General features: G+C 35.4%; 1 protein-coding gene across 3 annotated transcripts in view; it reads left to right on the top strand.

The window, feature by feature from the left end:
* The window catches only part of LOC110021169 (putative metallophosphoesterase At3g03305), a 46,319-nt gene that overhangs the window by 17,650 nt on the left and 8,563 nt on the right, over positions 1–20,106 (top strand). For all 3 annotated transcript variants that reach the window (XM_020719561.1, XM_020719569.1, XM_020719578.1), the window contains exon 2: positions 16,837–17,078. In XM_020719561.1, coding sequence (XP_020575220.1) covers positions 16,837–17,078 — 242 coding nt within the window. The remainder of the gene's footprint in view (positions 1–16,836; positions 17,079–20,106) is intronic.

The raw sequence follows: 20,106 nt of genomic DNA, 5'->3' as shown, positions 1-20,106 counted from the left end.
ACCCTTTCCCTTTCTCCAGTTTTTCTTTGATGAAATGTCTATCAATTTCAATATGCTTTGTCCTATCATGTTGGATAGGATTATGAGCTATATTAATAGCAGACCTGTTGTCACAGTAGAGCTTCATAGGACCCTCCCATTGGACTCTCAAATCATCCAAAATGATTCTCAGCCAAAGTAATTCACATAATCCTTGAGCAATAGCCCTGAACTTTGATTCCGTAGATGACATTGCCACTACATTCTGCTTCTTGCTCCTCCTTGTCACTAGGTTACCTCCAAGAAAAGTACAATATCCTGTAGTTGATCTTCTATCCATTAGGGAGCCAGCATAGTCAGCGTCGGTGTAGGCTTCCAGAGTAAGAGTGTCATTCCTTTTGAACAAGATTCCTTTCCCCGAATTGTCTTTCAAGTAATGCAGTACCCTGTAGGCAGCCTGAAGATGAGGTTCTCTTGGATCATGCATGAATTGTCTGATCATACTTACAAAATATGCTATGTCTGGTCGAGTGTGAGCAAGGTATATGAGTCTGCCAACCAATCTCTGGTACATTCTTTTATCCACAGCTGATTCTTCTTTAGCTTCTCCCAACTTATAGTTTGGATCTATTGGAGTAGAGATAGGCTTACACCCAGTGTTTCCTGTTTCTGCCAATAAATCAATCACGTACTTCTGCTGAGATATGAAGATCCCCTGTGTGAAATATGCCACCTCAAGACCAAGAAAGTACTTCAATTTTCCCAGTTCCTTTGTTTCAAATTCTTTTACTAGTCTCAGCTTTAATTCATGCTTATCTTTCTCATCATTTCCAGTCACTATGATGTCGTCCATATAGGCTAAAAGAGCAGTCACTCCCCCTACAGCTGAATGTTTAATGAAAAGAGTGTGGTCACCTTGGCTTTGTTTATACTCAGATTCCTTCATGACTTTTGCAAATCTGTCAAACCATGTTCTAGGAGATTGTTTTAACCCATAAATGACATTTTTCAGCTTGCACACTTTGTTACCTATGTCACCTTCAAATCCCGGAGGGATGTTCATGTAGATTTCCGCATTTAGGTCACCATGGAGGAATATGGAGGAATGCATTCTTAACATCATACTGTAGTAATTGCCAATTGAAGTGAGCAGCCAATGATAATAGGATTCTCACAATGTTCATTTTTGCAACTGGAGCAAAAGTTTCCTGATAATCCACCCCATAAGTCTGAGTGTACCCTTTGGCTACTAATCTTGCTTTATATCTTTCAAGGGATCCATCAGGCTTGTACTTCAATATAAAAATCCACTTGCAATCAACAATGTTTTTTTCCTTCGGTTTATCAACGATCTCCCATGTTTTATTCTTTTCTAATGCACTCAGTTCCACTTTCATAGCGTCCCTCCATTCCCCTTTTGACAATGCCTCAGACACATTGTTAAGAATGGCAATGGTGTTTAAACTCACAATGAATGTTTTGTGGGCTGGTGATAGACGTTTAAGAGATACATAGTGAGATAATGAATAAAGTGGATCAGATTCTTGGATTTGTGTCAGTTCAGGAACGACCTTTCTCCTTGAATACACCTGAGGAAATCTTGGGAAATCGTGAGTGACACTGGTTGGAGTAGGAGATGATACAGGTTCAGGATCAGATGACTCAGATGTGATTGATTCATGCGGAAGATCAAGGGTTTTAAGTGGTTCAAAGGGCTCACAAGTACTATCTTTCATCATGGAAATCTCCCCCTAAAGAGAGGACTTGGAAAAGAAGGGTTTATTTTCTGTGAAAGTGACATCTGCAGAGATGTAAAATTTTTTGGTAGAGGGGTTGTAACACTTGTATCCCTTTTGAGTGGAGGAGTAACCGAGGAAAACACATTTGATGGCTTTGGGGTCTAGCTTCCGTCTATGTTGTTTGTGGACATGAACAAAGACAGTACACCCAAATACCCTGGGTGTGAGACCATTTGAGGTTCTGAAGTGAGGGTAGAAGCTGTTAAGGACCTCTATGGGGCTTTTGTTTTCTAAACACAGGAGGGAAGTCTATTGATCGTATATGTGGCAGTAAAAACGGCTTTTCCCCAATAAGACTTCCCTTGAAATAGTAAGGCTCGGGTGGTGTTGAGTAAATGCCCATTCTTTCTTTCAGTTACCCCATTTTGTTGGGGTGTGTCCATACATGATGAGTCATGGATAATCCCCTGTGATGTAAAGTAAGGTGATAGAATTTGATTGAAGTAGTCTCTAGCATTGTCTGTCCTAAAGCCTTTTATTTTGACCCCAAATTGATTTTGAACTATTGAATGGAAATTAGGTATAACAGTGCTAACATCAGATTTTTATTTAAGAAGGAAGAGCCATGTAGCCCGGGTGCAATCATCAATTAAGGATACAAACCAACGAGCCCCAGAAACATTAGGTATAGTGGAAGGACTCCATATGTCACTATGAATTAGATGAAAAGGATGAGAAATACTTTTATTGCTAATAGAAAAAATGTTTTGCTAATTCACAAGTGTCACAATGAAAATAAAAAATATTTAATCATTGAAATAAATGAGGAACATTATATTTAAAACCCTTAAAAAAGTGATGACCAAGACGTAAGTGATATAGCTAAATGACATCTTTGTTCGAGGAACTATGGAGAGATGAAAGACAAATTGCTCCTAATTTTCTGGGATGGTTAAAGGTGGTAAAGACCGCTCCTTTCCTTAGCAAGTCCAATCCTTCTCCCCGAGTTCTGATTCTGAAAAACACAATAAGAAGGGAAAAAAATAACTTAACATTTGAGATTATGAGTCAATTTTTGAATGTACACAATGCTTGTTGACAGTTTGGGTATATGGAGAACGTTTTTAAGGATAAAGCTGGGTGTGATATGTATATCTCCAATCCTTGCAACGGTAGCTAGAGAGCCATTGACCATGATAATTTTTCTATTACTTGGGCATGGGGTATAAGTGTGGAAGAGTTGAGATGTGGGGGTCATATGATCAGTAGCTCCGGAGTCTATGATCCAAGAGTTGGTATAGAATTTGTCTAAAACATTCATGCAAACAGTTTTACCCGAAAGAGCTATCGAACATGCTCCAGAAGACTTCTCAAGAGATCCCAACAAGCTTCTCAACTTTTCAATTTCTTCATTGTTGAACCCCTCTATTGCTAAATTTTCCTCAATATTGGGTTGCTCTGCCATATGCGCTTGAGTCCTTTGTTGCCCCCCACGGTTGCCCCATTCTCAGCTTGGAGGTTTACCATCCAGCTTCCAACATGCCTTGGTTTCTTGCAATAAGTACACCAAAGATTGTCTTTGTTCTCCTTCCCTTGGTTATCTTTCCCCGAGTGTTTAGGCAGATCATGCTTCGACTTCTCCTGCTCCTGATTTGTTTTTGCTGCTAAGGTTGATCCATCCATAATATGTGTTTATAGCATGACATTCCTTCGACTTTCTTCTGCTCGGATTAATGAGATTGTCTCTTCTAGAGACGGTGTATCCTCCTTGCCGAGGATTTGGATCCTACCTAACTTGGATCCTAACATGATCAAATTCAGAATTCAATCCTGCCAAAAAATCGTATATCCGGTTCTTCTCAATGAACTTCTTCGAAGTAGCAGTTTCATTAGGGCATTTCATCTCAATTACTCGATAGTGATTTAGTTCCTGCCAAAGATTTTGCAATAGAGTTGCATACTTTGTGACAGATTTGTCTCCTTGTTTGGTGACTCTGGTTTTTTTCTTGATTTCATACACAAGGGCAGCATCACGAGCCTTTGAGTATGTTCGGTTGATATAGTCTCAGATTTCCTTTGCGGCATTCAAGAACATGCAAGTGTCACTGATCTTTGGGTCCATGGAATCCCATAGCCAGGACATAATCATGGAATCCTTCTCATCCCATGCGGTAGAGGCTGGATCCTTTTTTTCTGGTCCGGTTCCAAGTAGGTGATTAAGCCTCCCTTTGCCCTTTAGGTGTGTGCGGACAATTTGAGACCATTTGAGATAGTTCTTCCCATTGAACCTGTTGGATGCCCGAATATTCTACAACTCTCCAATTTTTTGAACCACATTGGATTATTCGAAAGTGTTGGAATTGCTGGAGATAGTGGTTTCGGACATTAACATGGCGGGGAAGAGAAATTTGCAGCAATTAAGGCTGGAATATGCAGAAAAGGAAGCCCAAAGAAGAGAAACACAACAATGAAGGCTGCTTGAAGAAGAATACGAAACCCCAAAAAATTCCAAGATACAGAGGCTGAAGAATAGCCGGTTGCACAAAAAAAACCAGCTGGGTAGGGAGGCCTCATGACATAGAAACAGGAATTCAATTGAAATTCCTGTACATAGAGACGGGAATCTAATTAAAATTCCTGTAGGGAGGCGCCGACGACAAAAGAATCAGCGGCGAAGGAGTCAACGACAAAGGAATCGACGGCAAAAGAGTCAGCGGCAAAGGAATCAGCGGCAAAGGAATCAGCGGCAAGGGGATACATGTAACAGCGGCAGGAAATCAGCGGCAAAAGAATCAGCTGGAGTGGCAAAGGAATCAGCGGCAAGGGGATATAGGTAATAGCAGCAGGAAAATCCTCTAGGGTTTGGAACCTGGCTCTGATACCATGTGATAAATCAGAAAGGAGAGAAAATAATTTTGTATTTCCTTTTATTTTTGAATTGATAATACATGGTATTATATAGGAGATTACAAGGAGAAAAAATAGAAAACTGACTCATTCCTAAATCTGGAAACTATTTAACTAATTCCCTCAATTTGAGGGATTACAAATTAATTCTAATTCCCTTAATTTAAGGGATTACAAATTAATTCTTCAAACCTTATTCCATCTCAAACACACCTCGACAAAATTAGACTTTTTATTGTTAAAAAGATTTTTTATTGTTAAAAAGATGAGAAAATATTTTTCAATATAAGCAAAATTTTGATGACTTGATTTTTAAGTGAAGTTGATTTGGAATTAGAAACTAGATGGACAAAAGTTGAAGTAGACTAAGAAATACAACTTGTCAAATAAACTTGTATACCGATGAGATTATTTTCTTTTATCATATATAGACCATCATGTATCTTTGCACAGTCAATCATCTTCCCCGAACCCGCTACCTGAAAACTACAAAAATTGGAATAGAATTTAGTCACACTTTTTAAATTACGAGTAAGTTTGTTTATTGAGATTGTAGTCTAATTTTGGAACATAAAGAACATAGTAGAGATGAAGATCCTTTGTCAATTCGACCGATCTGATTCCTGCTAATGGAGAGAATGAATAATCCGTTATTTGAACTGCAGAATGACTGATGCATAGGTTGTAATTTTTTATGACATTGATATCTCTCGTTATGCGATATGTGGATTTGGGGTCAACTATCCAAAATTTTAGTTTAACACTTTGAGCAATTAGAGCATGGGGTAAGATACTTTGACGTGCTAATAGATTCGTCGGTTGCTCGTAGAGGATTGTGATATTTATCAAGAACTGTAATTATGACCTAAAATTTTATGCAATGCATCAATTTACTCTCTAATAAATGGACTGGCTTCTGTATTGTTGTTAGTTGTGACGACAGTATTTGCACAAATCTCTCTATCATGTTTTCCATTGGATGCCTTTCAATTTATATGTTTTTCATGTAATTTTCAACATGTTTCCTTCACATGACTAGGTTTCTTACAATGATCACATCACAATCGTCCTTTTCTGGGTTTATTGTTCTGAAAGGAGTTGTGAGTATACAACGCTTCAACAGAAGATGTGATGTGATTATCTGCTAATTTCTTTTTGCTCTCCTCCCTTTGAACTTTTGCAAATTCCTCCCAGATGGCATGAAGGGGTTTAATTTCTATGAATCTTCCTTTGACTTCATCTAGATCTTTCTTGAGGCCAAGAAGAAACTTAATGGCCCCTTTTGCTCAATAATTTTCTTATACAAGACAAAGTCATTAGAACATTTCCAGGAATAAACCTCATACAAATTTAGTTAACAAACAACAACGCGTGAGAGCGCTGAAATATTGAGTAAAACTCAATTCTAAAACTCAATTCTCCTTGTCGTAGTTCATGCAGCTGTTCTCAATCTCAAATAACTCCGAGGAGTTTTTCAGTGTTAGAGTTAATCTTACGTGCAACCTGCCATATAACCTCCCTGTCTCTTTGGTTCTTTGGTTGTTCTATAGAGTTGGTCTCATGTTTGACGGAAGCCTGCATGAAGAAACTCTCTCCTTGAACAACCGCCAGAGGAGTTCCCTTAGTTCAACTGCTTGGTTGGACGAGCAAACAGAAGCTAGAGGGAGGCTCCCAGCTTTCAATTTTGATGTGTTCAACACTAGGCGAGAGGTTATGGGGTTGACAACACGTGAGATGGCGGCTAAGTCAATTTGAATCGTTCTCCGCTTTAGCAAATTGAGGAGGAAGCAAATCCTCCATTTCAATCGACCCTTCCCAGATCAAAGAGGAAAGAAGAGCGGATGACTCGCGAGGTTATTGTAAACCCACAGAAGAAATCAAATGAGAACTTTGGATGGGGCGCTCGGACGTAGCGTTTGATCTGTTTGAATGGTTCTACTACTTGTTCTGCTGGAACTGCTTGACAGAAGATTGTGATTTGATTGAGCGGAAGAGATGAAAAACTGGAACATCTAGTCGTAGTCTAGCAGAAGGTGCTAATGACGAAATGCTGCGTTCTAGTGCGTATGCGAGGAGACGAAGCAGCGACCGTAGGTCCCTTGCTCATGAGAGGAGATGGCTTTGTGCGTCAAAACGTCGTTAGAGAAATCCTATGAATCGTCTTTCTAGTATTAGGGTCGAAAGTGAATTTTAAACACTAAGACTATGGCTTCTGATCCTGGGAGGATATCATAACCATGTAACTACAGTTGAAGTTTGATGGCTTCGAAGAGGTTGACATCTGTTGAAGATAAACTTAAATTAAGAAAGGTATTAAAATAGACGGGCCTGTGACACAGATTAGTTTCAATGACGCTCATGAGAGACTGAGCCTAGTTGAGGCGTATATCATCTCTCAAGAGAGTAAGTAGTGATGTATTTAAACCTTTTAAGGTGAGTGGTTTGGATTCAATTTGAATGAGACCTATATGAATATGTTTGAAATCTCGGATATTAATATGTGGCTCTTCTTCTGTTGACAGATAGATTATTTTATTAACTGATATATTGTGATCGATTGTTCTATAGTTTCAATAGGGTTTCTTCTTTTGAAATCAATGCTTTCTATTTTGTAGATAAGTGATTTATCTAGTTTGGTAATGAACCATCTATTTAAATCTTCCTCATTAAGAGAGTATTCTGTCATTTCAACATTCTTAATTAATTGACTATGTCTCATGGAGGAGGCTCTAATCAAAATAGAAAAATTCATATTAGAATTTGAAGACGAAGCCATATTGAGAGCAAAGAGGGCTCTAATGGATGAGTTATCTTAAGTATATTCTACAACACAATGAAGTAATGATATAATATATGCAACAAGATTGAAACAACTATGTATCGAACAGTACTCATCATTCTTATAACAAAAAAGTGAGGTTGATTTTATCCTCCTTTGAGCCAATAGCTCTGTGTTCTCTGGTTTCCAGACTATATACCACTTCAATATAAGAATTATAGAAGAGTTTATCCCAAAAATTTCTGAGTTTAATCAATATAATATTGGATTTGTTGCCCTTCAAATAAATAAGCGGGACTTACAGCTAAATGCGACGAAAAACTCATAAATTTTGGGTAAAGAGAAAAATGTGCATACATGATAGCATGACTAGCAAATGTCTTCTTTCATAATAACATTATTAATAGTCAAGGATTTATAAGAGCACTGAAGATCTAACTATTGTCATAACATCTACATAATTTGTGCAGAACATTATTATAAAAACTTATGCTCCCCCAGGCCTTTTAGTTTGACATGACTCTGATACCAGATAACCTAGGCAAATAAAAACACATGAAAAACTGAAAATTTATTTGTAATACTTGACTGATAGCAATGTTATTATGAAAGAATACTTCTGGTAGTTATGTTATCCTGTATGTACATGTTTCTCTATTTCCAGATAAGCCCAGGAAAAAAATAGATATTTTAAAACTAGAAATTTATTAAACATAAATGCTTACACGTTGAAAGCTTTTACTTTCGGGAAGAGATGGAGAGGCAGACTTATCACTTAAATTTTAAACTGAGCATTCCAAAGCATAAAAAATGAGTCTTTAATATAGAAAGGGACTCAAACACCAAACTTCAAACAAAATACTATATAATTAATTAAATTTCTTTCGCTGCAAGAAGGAATCTAATAATGTGTTTTTACTTTATAAAAAAAAATTCTTTCTAATTAAGAAAGTATCTTAATAATGTGAATAACTTTCATAAAGTAACTTTATAAAAAGTCTCTCATTGTTGCCATCTCATCAATTAGGCTGCTTATCCTTTGCGGCTGTCTTCATCATAATTATCGGCCATTGATTCTTTGTCAAGTGACATGCTTCTCATCACTTTTAAAAAAAAAGATTGGAGCTTTGAACAATTCTTGAAATTATTCTTGATGGATCTCTTTAATACGTATCTGGATATATTTTTCACTTTTATGCGGGTAGGTTTTATGAATACCTTCATAAATTTCTTTAAATAATCCGTCATTAGCAGGTGTTGCTAATGTAGACTGAGTAATAATTTCATGTAGTTTCTCATCAACATTAAATCTGGTCCACCATTTAAGCAAAAAATATATTATTTACAAACAAAAATGATTGGATGTAAACTTTCTCAGGGTTGTAGTTTTAAGCCTAAACCAATGAAATTTGACAATCTGTAAAGAAATAAATTAAATTTTGCTATTGTAATAATTTTCTCGTACTAATACTTCTCATTTTAGGAAAAACCTGAACCCATTCAATATAACAATATTTTAAGGGTTCGAGAAGAATATCATGATTCGCCCCGAAATATCCTCGTCATATTTAGAACCAAACTGGTAGTTCTCCACCAACAGTTTTTTTTAGTTATAATAATGCATCTATAATATTTTTGTAAATGATTTATAAGAAACAAGACTTTCATCATTGCTTGGACATAAATCTAGTAGTTAACTGTAACTTTATGTTGTCAATTTACAATTAAGTAAATTAGTCTTTCTTTGAATAAATTAGACTCCAATCCTTATGATGAATAATCTTTTGTACAAAACATTTATTGTACGATACTAAACGTGTTGTGTTATCATTCGTGTGCTCAGAAGTGTCACACGGAATTAAAAATTTCTTTAGTTTCTCTTGTGAAAGAATTATAAGAAAATAAGTTATTTCCCAAATATCATTCAAATAAAACTTTTGGATTATTTATGTATGTGATCATCCTCAAGATTAATGTCAATAATATTTTGTTTAATTGGTTTAGTAACATGAATCGGTTCAGCGACTACAATTTCTTTAAGGGAAGAAGTGGATTAGTGCAGGATGACTCACTTTTCTATATTAGAAACACGAGCAAGAGCTTTTCTATAAAGATATTCGTACTGTTCAATTAGACGGCAAGCAGTAGTGGAATCAGTAATATGACTGTTGAGAAAATTGAAGCGAAAGAAAAAAACAGGAATCGACACAAATTAGAAGAAAAACACAGAGATTTAACGAGGTTCGGCAAAGAATTGCCTACGTCCTCGGGAGCGAGCGACGGTTTCACTATTTCAGAGAAGTTACAATACATCCCATGGGGTTACAGATATATATAGACATATACAAACCCTCAGATAAAACTACAATCACACCCTCGCTCCTCCCAACCCCCTTTATTCCAAGAGACACTCCTTTTCACCAGGAGTCACACCTCTTCACCAAGAAACTCCAACTCCCTAGATATGAGCCATACTTAACAATTCTCCACCTTGGCGAATATCCAACACCTTAGGAGATATGTATCACCCGGTATATGCGCCTACCAAACAATTCTCCACCTTAGTGAATATTCAGCCCCTTTAGAAGAAAATCTCCACATTGCGAATATCCAATCCTTTCGGAGAAAAAATCTCCACTTTGTGAATATCCTGCCCTTTAGGAGAAAAAAATCTCATGGAGTCTCTTTATACCAAAGTGGGTTGGGCAACCAAACCATCTAACCTGGCTTGGTCAAAGTTATCAAAGTCTTGGTCAAAGTTACTATTGCATTTTCACCATATGATTCAACAGAGCGATCTCCACCTAGAACTGTACTCCCTATCAGTTCATAGATGTTACTTACAGTGATCTTCCCTTTCATCACAGTCAGTGCACCATTAACAATTTCGATGGTTTTCCTATCCTCATCTGTCTTAGGAATGAAACCATTTCTGTGTAGAGTGCCCAAGGAAACCAAATTCTTCTTTAACTCTGGAACATGTCTGACATCACATAATGTTCTAACGGTATCATCATACATCTTAATTCTGACTTTACCAATATCAGCAATATTGCATCGTCTATTATCACCCAAATAGACTGAATAAGAATCAGATAACCTGTATGAAGTAAACCACTTCCTGTTAGGTGTTATGTGATAAGAACATCCTGAATCAAGAATCCATCCATCCTTTAACTGAGTTGTTGTAACTGAAAGCGCATTACCATCACTGTAATCTGTAATGTCACTCTGCACCATATTCACAGCTCTGGAAGATACATCACGAGTCTTCTTCTTGAGCATTGGACAATCTCTCTTCATATGTCCCTGTTCCTTGCACTTAAAGCAACGAATCTTCTTGCCTTTAGGCTTTGACCTGGAACTTTGCCTTCCAGAATTCTCCTTCTTCTCCTTGCTTTCAAGATCCTGATTACCTTTAACATATAAACAATTACCATGAGAGCTTTCCTCTGCATTCTGCTTCCGCTGGTTGTGAGCCAACAATGATGCCGTAATCTCATCAATTTTAATTGTTTCTTTCCCATATGTAAGAGTAGTCACCAGATGTTCATAAGAAGTAGGAAATGAACACAAAAGAATCATTGCTCGGTCTTCATACTCAATATTCACATCAAGGCGTGTCAGATTCGTGATTATTTGATTGAAGACATTCAAGTGCTGAACCAAATCAGTGTCTGCCTGCATCTTCAGCCCATACATCTTCAGCCTGCATCTTCAGCCCATACAGCCTTTGCTTCAGATACAATTTATTCTTCAAAAATTTGGACATAAACTGAGATTCCAATTTCTTTCATACTTCTCTTGGAGATTTCAAATTCATAACATGATACATAATATCATCTGCGAGATATAAACGTATGTTACCTGCCGCTCGAAGTTGTAACTCTTCCCAATCTTCATCTTCCATATTATCAGGTTTCGTAATCCGCAAAGCCTTCAAAATCCCCTGTTGTGCCAACCAATCTTTTACCCTTGTTTGCCACAATACAAAGTTCCCGGTTCCATCGAACTTCACTATCTCGAATTTTGCTCCAGATATTGCTATTTGAAATTTAATCCTGCACCGTATTTTCTTGCCTTGCTTCGAAAAATAAAAGAAAATACTCCGCAAATAAATTCAAAGTAACCTGAAATTTTCCTTGTCAAATGCAGCAACTATCCCGCGATTCTCCTGTGATGTGATTCGTGAATCTCGTGAATCAAATTTTCCCACGAAGCACTTTTTCTGTTCGCACCAGTACCTCAGCCAATTGTTGTTTCCGCGAGCAACGAATCCCTTCGCACCTGTTTGAGGAATACCTCCACGAAACTCTTGTTCACGAAATAATCGTACCTGCTCGCCTCCTGCACCCTGCCGAACTCGAACTCCCGCAAAATCTCCTGCGACGAACCGACAAATTTAACTGATCGAATTTGATATCTCCTGCGACGAACCGACAAATTTAACTGATCGAATTTCTCAGATTTTCCGCAAAATAAGGCTCCTGTTCGTGGGGTACAGCCTCTGTTTCCAAACCTGTCGAACTCCTCCCCTTCTCCTCCCCTTCACGGTACTGCGAACTCTTGTTCGCTACCACCAATTGAAGAGCGTGATTATCCTTCCTGCAACTGCAGCGAACTCTCCCGCCTGTTTGCGAAAGGCCTGCGCCCAGCCTTTCTCCTTCCCTCCTTCGCGAAACCGAGCGAAGAAAATCCTACGCAAAGCCTCCTTCACAGAACCCAGCACCCGACTCGCTCGACTCGCCAGGACCCTGCTCGCGAATGGCCCGCCTGTTCACGAATCCGACGCAACTCCTTTGCCTGACTCGCCGAACTCTGCGTTGCCTGGCCTGCCGCGATTTAATCCTTTGTCGTGAACGCAAGCACTCCTTCAGTTTGCGAACGCCGATGGACGCATGCGAACTCCAATAACACGAACATAACTCCCTCCAGCGGTTCGCCCCTTCCTCTGTGAATTTTCAGCGAAGCACTCACACGAACTCACAATCTGGTCCTATCTTTCTTCTCGTAGAAAGATCTGCTTCTGACTGTCGCGTACACTTTGATGTCGAACCTTTCGAGGAACTGCCGCAAAACCTGCAAAATCGCCCGAACTTCCTTCTCAAATCTTCTTCCTGCGTCGATCTCCTCCTGTTCCCTCGAACGAGGCTCTGATACAAATTGTTGAGAAAATTGAAGCGGAAGAAAAAAACAGGTTTCGACACAAATTAGAAGAAGAACACAGAGATTTAACGAGGTTCGACAAAGAATTGTCTACGTCCTTGTGAGCGAGCAGCGGTTTCACCATTTCAGAGAAGTTACAATACATCCCATAGAGTTACACATATATATAGACATATACAAACCCTCAGATAAAATTACAATCACGCTCTCGCTCCTCCTAACCCCCTTTATTTCAAGAGACACTCTTTTTCACCAGGAGTCACACCTCTTCACCAAGAAACTCCAACTCTATAGATATGAGTCATACCTAACAATAACTTCCTCTCCCTCCGTGAGAGGAAACACCACCTCTGATATTTGGATTAGAGAACGACATTTTGGTGTTGATTGGGGGTGATCCACCCCCGAGGATTGCTGCAAGAATTCTCATGTTAAAAAATCAGGCAGAGAATTAAATGTACTTTTAATATATTCAATATCAAAATAAAAAATGGATATTTGTGCTTGTCATGCGGCAAAATTTTTTTTTTAAACTAATTTTTTTACATTTTTCTGTAAAACATAACAGAAGAACACTCAATACAAAGTGAAATGTCATCTTGCAATTTTGAAATATATTTCACGACGAACAACATTTCGTTTTTAATATTGGGATATTTTTTTTAATAAAATTCCACTTACCAAAAGTAAAATGAATTAATTCTTCCTTTTTAGTGGAATTAATTAGTTTTAGGATGTCTCCATTACCTAAGTTAGAGGCATCCATTTTAACTATTTGGTATAAATCAGGATTAAAAAGTTTTGAATATGAAATGTTTTTAACTCTTTGTTTAATCTTTTGGACAGAAATATTATGAATTTGTGTCCAAGGAGGATGATTTTTCTTTAATCTGTTAATTAAGGGAACGATATCATTTGCTAAATTTTGATAGAAATCGGCTACATAGTCAAGGGCTCTAAGAAATCTTTGTGGTTAATTTTTATCAAGAATTTGATCAGGAAATTTATTTTAGAATTCAATACTTATATTCATTGGAATAATAGAGGTAGTAAATATATTGTGCCTTGAAAATCTTATTTCAGTCTGAAATAATTTAATTTTTGGGTGGAAATGACCAATCTAACTTGCTGGATTATCCATTTAAAAGTTTTAGATGTTTAAGGTGCTCTTCAAGAGTTTTAGAGAACACAAAAGAATCATCAATATAAATAATGATGTATTCAAAGTGATTATTCAATATATCATTCATAATATGTTGAAATTCAGGAAAAACATTTTTCAAGCCAAAGGGCATGACATTCCATTCGAATTGCCCAAATGATACTGTAATGTTGCTTTATATCTATTCTTTTCTTTGAATTGAATCTGCTAGTAGCCATATTTTAATTCAAATTTGGAGAAGATACGATCTTTATATAATTTATTAAGTCCTTTTTATTAGTGATATGATATCTAATCCATTTAAGGACTTTATTAAGCGGCTTCTAATTTATTACAAACCTAGTTTTTATTTTCTTTTTTTTTGTTGCATTCATGATATAAATGCAGTAAATGGTTAGGGCGAATAAGGATTTTTTATTAACTCTTTAGATAATAAATCAGAAATTTATGTCCTACATAATGCTAGTATGAATTATTCATTTTACAAGATCTTACTTTAGTTGGTATATTTATCTCATGAAACCATTCAATATACAACAGGAAAACACTATAGATCTTTTTTTCTAAAAAGAAATGGGAATTTCTTCGCAAATATTTTATTGAAAATCTTTGAATAGTTTAGAGATTTTCAACTGAATATTTTTAGAATTAAGTTAAGCTTTTAGAGTTTTCTCATAAACTTCTTTTAAATAATTAATTTGTAAAGATTTAAATTTAATATGATTCATTTATTAATAATCACTTCTTGAGGATCAGTAATGAAATGAAATGTAATATTTTTATAAAATTAGTGCAACTAATGCCACTCTGTTCAGTTTTTTAAATATGTATTATTTGCAACAGAAAAGGAGTATCCAATATTATTCTTATCTTTTTTGTTGAAAAAGTATAAGATTGTTTTTTTGGTAGAAATATCTTCAATTTGTAGAAGAACTTTTATAATTTCTTCTTTCTATTGATCTGTGAGGGTAAATAATCTTGTCATTTCGATAATATTTTTTATGATAATGTGAATTATTATAACCTTGACAACAACTTAAAGAATTTTGATTTTCTTCTTCTAACGAAGAAGATTCATAAATTACTTTCTCAGATGAAGAGGATTTTGAGTCAGTTAACAAGAGCTTCATTAGAGTTTGATGTAGTGGTTTGTCGATTTTACGTAAGTTTTTTCTTTGTAATGCAATGGTTAGGATAGTGACCTAGTCTCAACATTTAATTTCTTCCTTTTTCTTTTTAGGTTTAGAAAAGGAAAATTTTATATGTTTAGAAGACTTCTTTTTCCATTTCTTTTTCTTGGGAATAATTCTTTTTTTTTTTTTTGTGATGGAGCAATTTTAGGAATATCGAAAGCAAATTGGTAACAGAACTCACGTAATTGTTTTCTCTTGGTGAGTTATTCTTTTTTGAGCTGCTTATTAAGCTTAATATTAACGCAAAGGTCAGGACCAGTTTTAACAGGTGTATTTATTAGATTTACATATGTAAAGATGTCATTGTGGGTTTCAAAGGTTTCTTTTTACCTTTTCCGTGATTAGATTAGGCAATCTTTTGATAAATTTTTATTTCTGGTTAACCGAATTGATATCGGATAGCATCATAACTGGAGATAAGAAGGTATCTTTGTACCTAAGCTGAGTGAGTGAAGGACACTTTGCTTTTTAGAAAAGAGACATGGTTCTTTCTCTGTGGTTTGATACATTTCCCGTGAAATGTTCAATAATTATAGTTATTTGAGTAAAACTACTTCATTCGGTTTTGAGGGAACTTCTAAACTTTTTTGTTCAAAATGTCTTTTTTTTGAAATAGTTAAATAGAGTAGGTTTTTAAACTCTTTGTTTAATATTTTGGACAACGATAATATGGATATTTGTCCATAGAGAAGGGTTTTTCTTTAACCTGTTAAACAAGAGAGCAACATCAACTGCTAAATTTTGATAGAAACCGACTACATGGTTTAGTTCTCCTAGAAATTTTTGTAGCTGATTTTTATCTAGAATTTGATCAGGAAACTCATTTGCAAATTCAATACTTCTATTTATAGAAATAATAGAAGTATTAGATATATTGTCCCAAAAATCAAATTTTAGTCTGAAATAATTTGAATTTTGAATGCAAAATAACTAATCTAGCTTGTTGTATCATACATTCAAAAGTTTTTAAATTCTTAATGCGTCTTTCAAGAGTTTTACATAATATTAAAACATCATCAATATAAGCAAATGATGTATTCAAAATAATATTTTAATATATCATTCATAATAGATTTAAATTCAGAAGGGGCATTTTTCAAACCTATTGACATGACATTCCATTCAAAATGTTGAAATGGCATTGTAAATGTATGTGTATGTATGTGTGTGTGTATTTAAAGGTGGACCAGAAGATATACTTGTGATCCACCCTAGTTAAAGATATGTTCTTTATTAGAGGCGAGTCTCGAACCCGGGACCATAGGGGACTTACTCATGCATGCATGGATGGATGTCTGTGTGTGTGTGGCGACAAAAGAAGAAGATGCGCCTCTTTTAGCTAACCAGTCAGCAACCCGATTTGCTTCTCTAAAATGTGCTGCCAAACAACTTGCAAATTTCTTGAAATTCCATAAATTCTGTCCAAAATGTATATCTTATATTAAGTAGCTGCAAGGAATCGATCTCACAAATAATGTAATTCCACTTTAAGTGAACAGCAATCTTCAAAGCCAATAAAACAACCCACCCTTCAGCTTCAAGACCATCGTCAGCCGTGCAAGATGTATGGAAGAATTGTAAGCATTTTAAAATTTAAAATGGTGAATTTTTGTCTAATGATGAAGCTTTTTCTATTTCTTAGACATTTTGATTTATTTATTTCATGCGTCTTAACTTCGCTTTTCAGCATCAAAAGAGAAATGTAAAATCTTATTTGCTCCTTTTCCCTATTTCATGCTTTGCTTTTGCCATTTGCTTTAGCTTTTCTTTAGTAAATTCACATCTTTTTAAGCAGCTTTCTATCCTCAAATTTTACTTGCAATATATATATATATATATATATATATGTATATGTATATATGTATATTTGGAAAGAGATGTTTAAGTGCTTAAAACTATAAATGAACTCAGATGCGAAAAACAAAAAAAGAACGAGCACAAGGCAGGATGAATCAGAGTGGATTCAATACAGTGACACAATGGATGCCCTGGTTAAGCAAAGTGGTTTAGAGAGGAGAAGAATATTTGATATACGAGGAAATCATGACAAATATGGCGTTCCTTATGTTGGAAGCACACTTGATTTCTTCTCCGTTCATAGTATCAGTTCACAGTTCAATAGGCTTGGCACCATTCAGAGTATATCTCTTGTGGTAGGTCCTTTTAATTTTGGTGTATTTACATAGATAGCACACAATTCTTATATATTTACACATCTCACACCTAAGCTTTCATTTATACACCCACATCACTCAAATCTTTCGTATCACATAAAAATTAGTATTATTATCACTTTTTAAAAGTAAAATACACCTTTTTATGTATAGTTTAAAGCACCAAAATACTATGTAAATATGAGAGCTTAGATCTAAGATATTTAAATACATAAGAATTGTGTGCTGTGAATGTACATTTCCCTTTAATTTTTCTTCACGCAGTAATTGTCAGGCTTCTGGTGCTTTCCTTGACGATCAGTTATCATTTAACTTTCTGCTTGAGAGATGAATTTGCATACTTTTTTTAGTCATAAATTAAGAGAATTACTCGAAAAATTCATGAGACATCTGCTTCGCTGACATTTTGAGAATCTGGGTATACACCCATTCAAAGTGTCATTTTTTGGAAGCGTACACAATTGCAAAATTTTTCAAAAAATGTCGCCTTATTCTTATTTTGTAAATTGCAAGGGAATTTTCGATATTTTATCTAAGGTGCAAATTTGTCAATGTTTATATCCACCCAACTATTTAAGTCAAGCTTATGATTAGACCGGGCCATTGGGCGGGCGGCCCAACGGGCTCACCATAAGCCCGTTTAGAATGTGCGGGCTTGGCTATGAAAAAGATAAATTTTTGCCAACCCGGCCCAGCTCGAGCCTGCTTTGACTTAGTCAAAGCCCGAACGAGCCTGAACTGCGCCAAGCCCGACCTGCCCATTGACCTTGTCTCATAATTATATTTCGCGATTACAAGCTTTTGAGGCGATTAATTTCATTCTCATTTCTCTTCTTTATGTAGCCATAATTTTTTATTTTTATATTAATACCAACTAAATCTTTTATATCACATAAAATTATCACTTTTAATTATTTTTTAAAATGAAGTAAACTTTCATGCATATACAAGATGACAAATATGTAAAAATTGAAGCCCAGGTGTTAGATATGTAATTAAATAGAAATTGATGAGTATTATGTTTGTAAATTCTTTTTTTGTGTAATATTTTATTAAACTCTGTGTTTACATATCGAGATATTCTCAGTTTAAAATCTTGTGTATACATTTGTTATTTAATTCACTTAAGTGTATAAGAAAAATTCTTACATTTAAAACCAATTTTAAAGTATTGTCGCACATTCTTTTGTGTTTCAAATGTTCATATTACGTATATATTTTTTAATATTTTAAATTAAAACAACATGATTTGAGACAAAAATTTAAAGATATTATTATTTTTTTTTTTTGGTATAAGCATCACTTTTCTTTTAAAGTTCATGGCGGCTCAGCCTAACCCCAGCCTGCTTTGACTAGTCGTATAGCCCGAATAAACCCGTCCCACGCTAAACCCGGCCCACTCAACGCCCAGGTCTACTTATGATGCAGTTTAGTTAGATTACTTTTGTTAGGATTCCATTAAAATGTGTCAGGAACTTGTTTGATGTCAGCTCATGTGGTGATTTTGTAACTAATTTACCTTTGACTATCTTCTTTTTATGTAGAAAACGAAGGGAAAACAGTGAATGATTATGTGTGAGAGAGAGAGCAAGGGGAGGGAGTTCGTTGGCCAATAACTCACCTCCTCTTATCTACACTCCCAGACTCAATACGCTTTGTTGACACCCAAGATATTGGGATGATAGGTGGTCAGCCAACCTTATTCTCTTGTTATATATCAGTTGAGTTCGGGGTGAGAGAGTAAGAGACGAGGTAGGATGCGATGTTTGATTTGCCAACATTGCATACTTGAAATAAACTTGGATATATTTAAGCTGGCTCAAGATGTACTAGTGGATCAAATTGATTTGTTTTCAAGCTGACTTGACTCGAATAAGCCTGATCTTGAGTAGAATAGAATTTGAATTGAGCCTACTTGAAATTATTTATCTTTCCTTTTTTTTTTGGATTTCTAAAAATATTCAATTCTAATTTATGTTTCTGTATAATATCCACAATCACATAGAAAAATTAAAAATATACATATTATTATATTTGGGGCAAGCTTGATTCTGTCTAGGCCTTACTTTAAATGGCTCAAAAGTTTGTTTGTGACAAAAAAAATTGGCTAATGGATGGACTCTTTGGTTTGATTCGAGTAAAAAACTAATTCAATCTTTGAGCGATCTTTGAGCTGAAATCTCAACTCTACTTATGAGTATGTAAATGCGCTTACATTTGAAGTCCAAGACAGAAAATTCTGATTTTTGCATAGCATATATCTTTTGTATGGACAAGTTTAACCTAAAAGTCAGGTTTATTTGAATCACTTGTGATGCGAGAATTTTCATGTGAGCATTGGTTTTGTATTTAAAAAAGAAAAAAAGTGAGTGTTTTGGAGTTTGAATCACATATTATTGACATGCAATAGTCATAGTATTGCATTGGGTTTGACCCTTGGTCGCTTTTCATGCAACATTGGTAAGGGGCAATTTTGCGGCTTTATCAGTTTATGAGATTGGCACGAATGATTATAATTTTGTTGAGTTGGTGATTTCAAATTAAATTGAAGGGTCGATTGCTTTTGAGGAATTTGAAATTTAATTAGGATTAATTTAGACTTAAATTTAGATTGTTCATATGCCAAAATCAATAATTAACCTAGGCTATGAGGATTTGGTATGAGGCATTTAATTCACAACTTTGGCTTGTTTAAAATTTATCTTTCAATGTATGCTATCGTGACTTGTGAGCGCAAATTGATTCATTGATGTGTGGTACAAGTGTAACTACTTGATTTCCTCGGAATTCATCTCTTTGTTTTGGTATGCGCCATGATATTTCCTGTAGTAATTTTTTTTTGTTTTATTCTTCTATAAAATTTGTTACCATTCAGTTTTATGCTCTTGATTTTGGCCAAAAAGTGACGTGCCATAAATCTAGTTTTATGAAAATCAATTTGATTTTGTTTGTTTCTAATTTTTTTTAGAAGTTTTGGATATTATGATCCAGGTTTTATTAATAGTGC

This window comes from Phalaenopsis equestris, unplaced genomic scaffold (assembly GCF_001263595.1).
Source record: "Phalaenopsis equestris unplaced genomic scaffold, ASM126359v1 Scaffold000002, whole genome shotgun sequence".
NCBI lineage: Eukaryota > Viridiplantae > Streptophyta > Magnoliopsida > Asparagales > Orchidaceae > Phalaenopsis > Phalaenopsis equestris.
The sequence above is the reverse complement of the archived record's forward strand: the minus strand, read 5'-3'. Positions and strand labels throughout refer to the sequence as shown.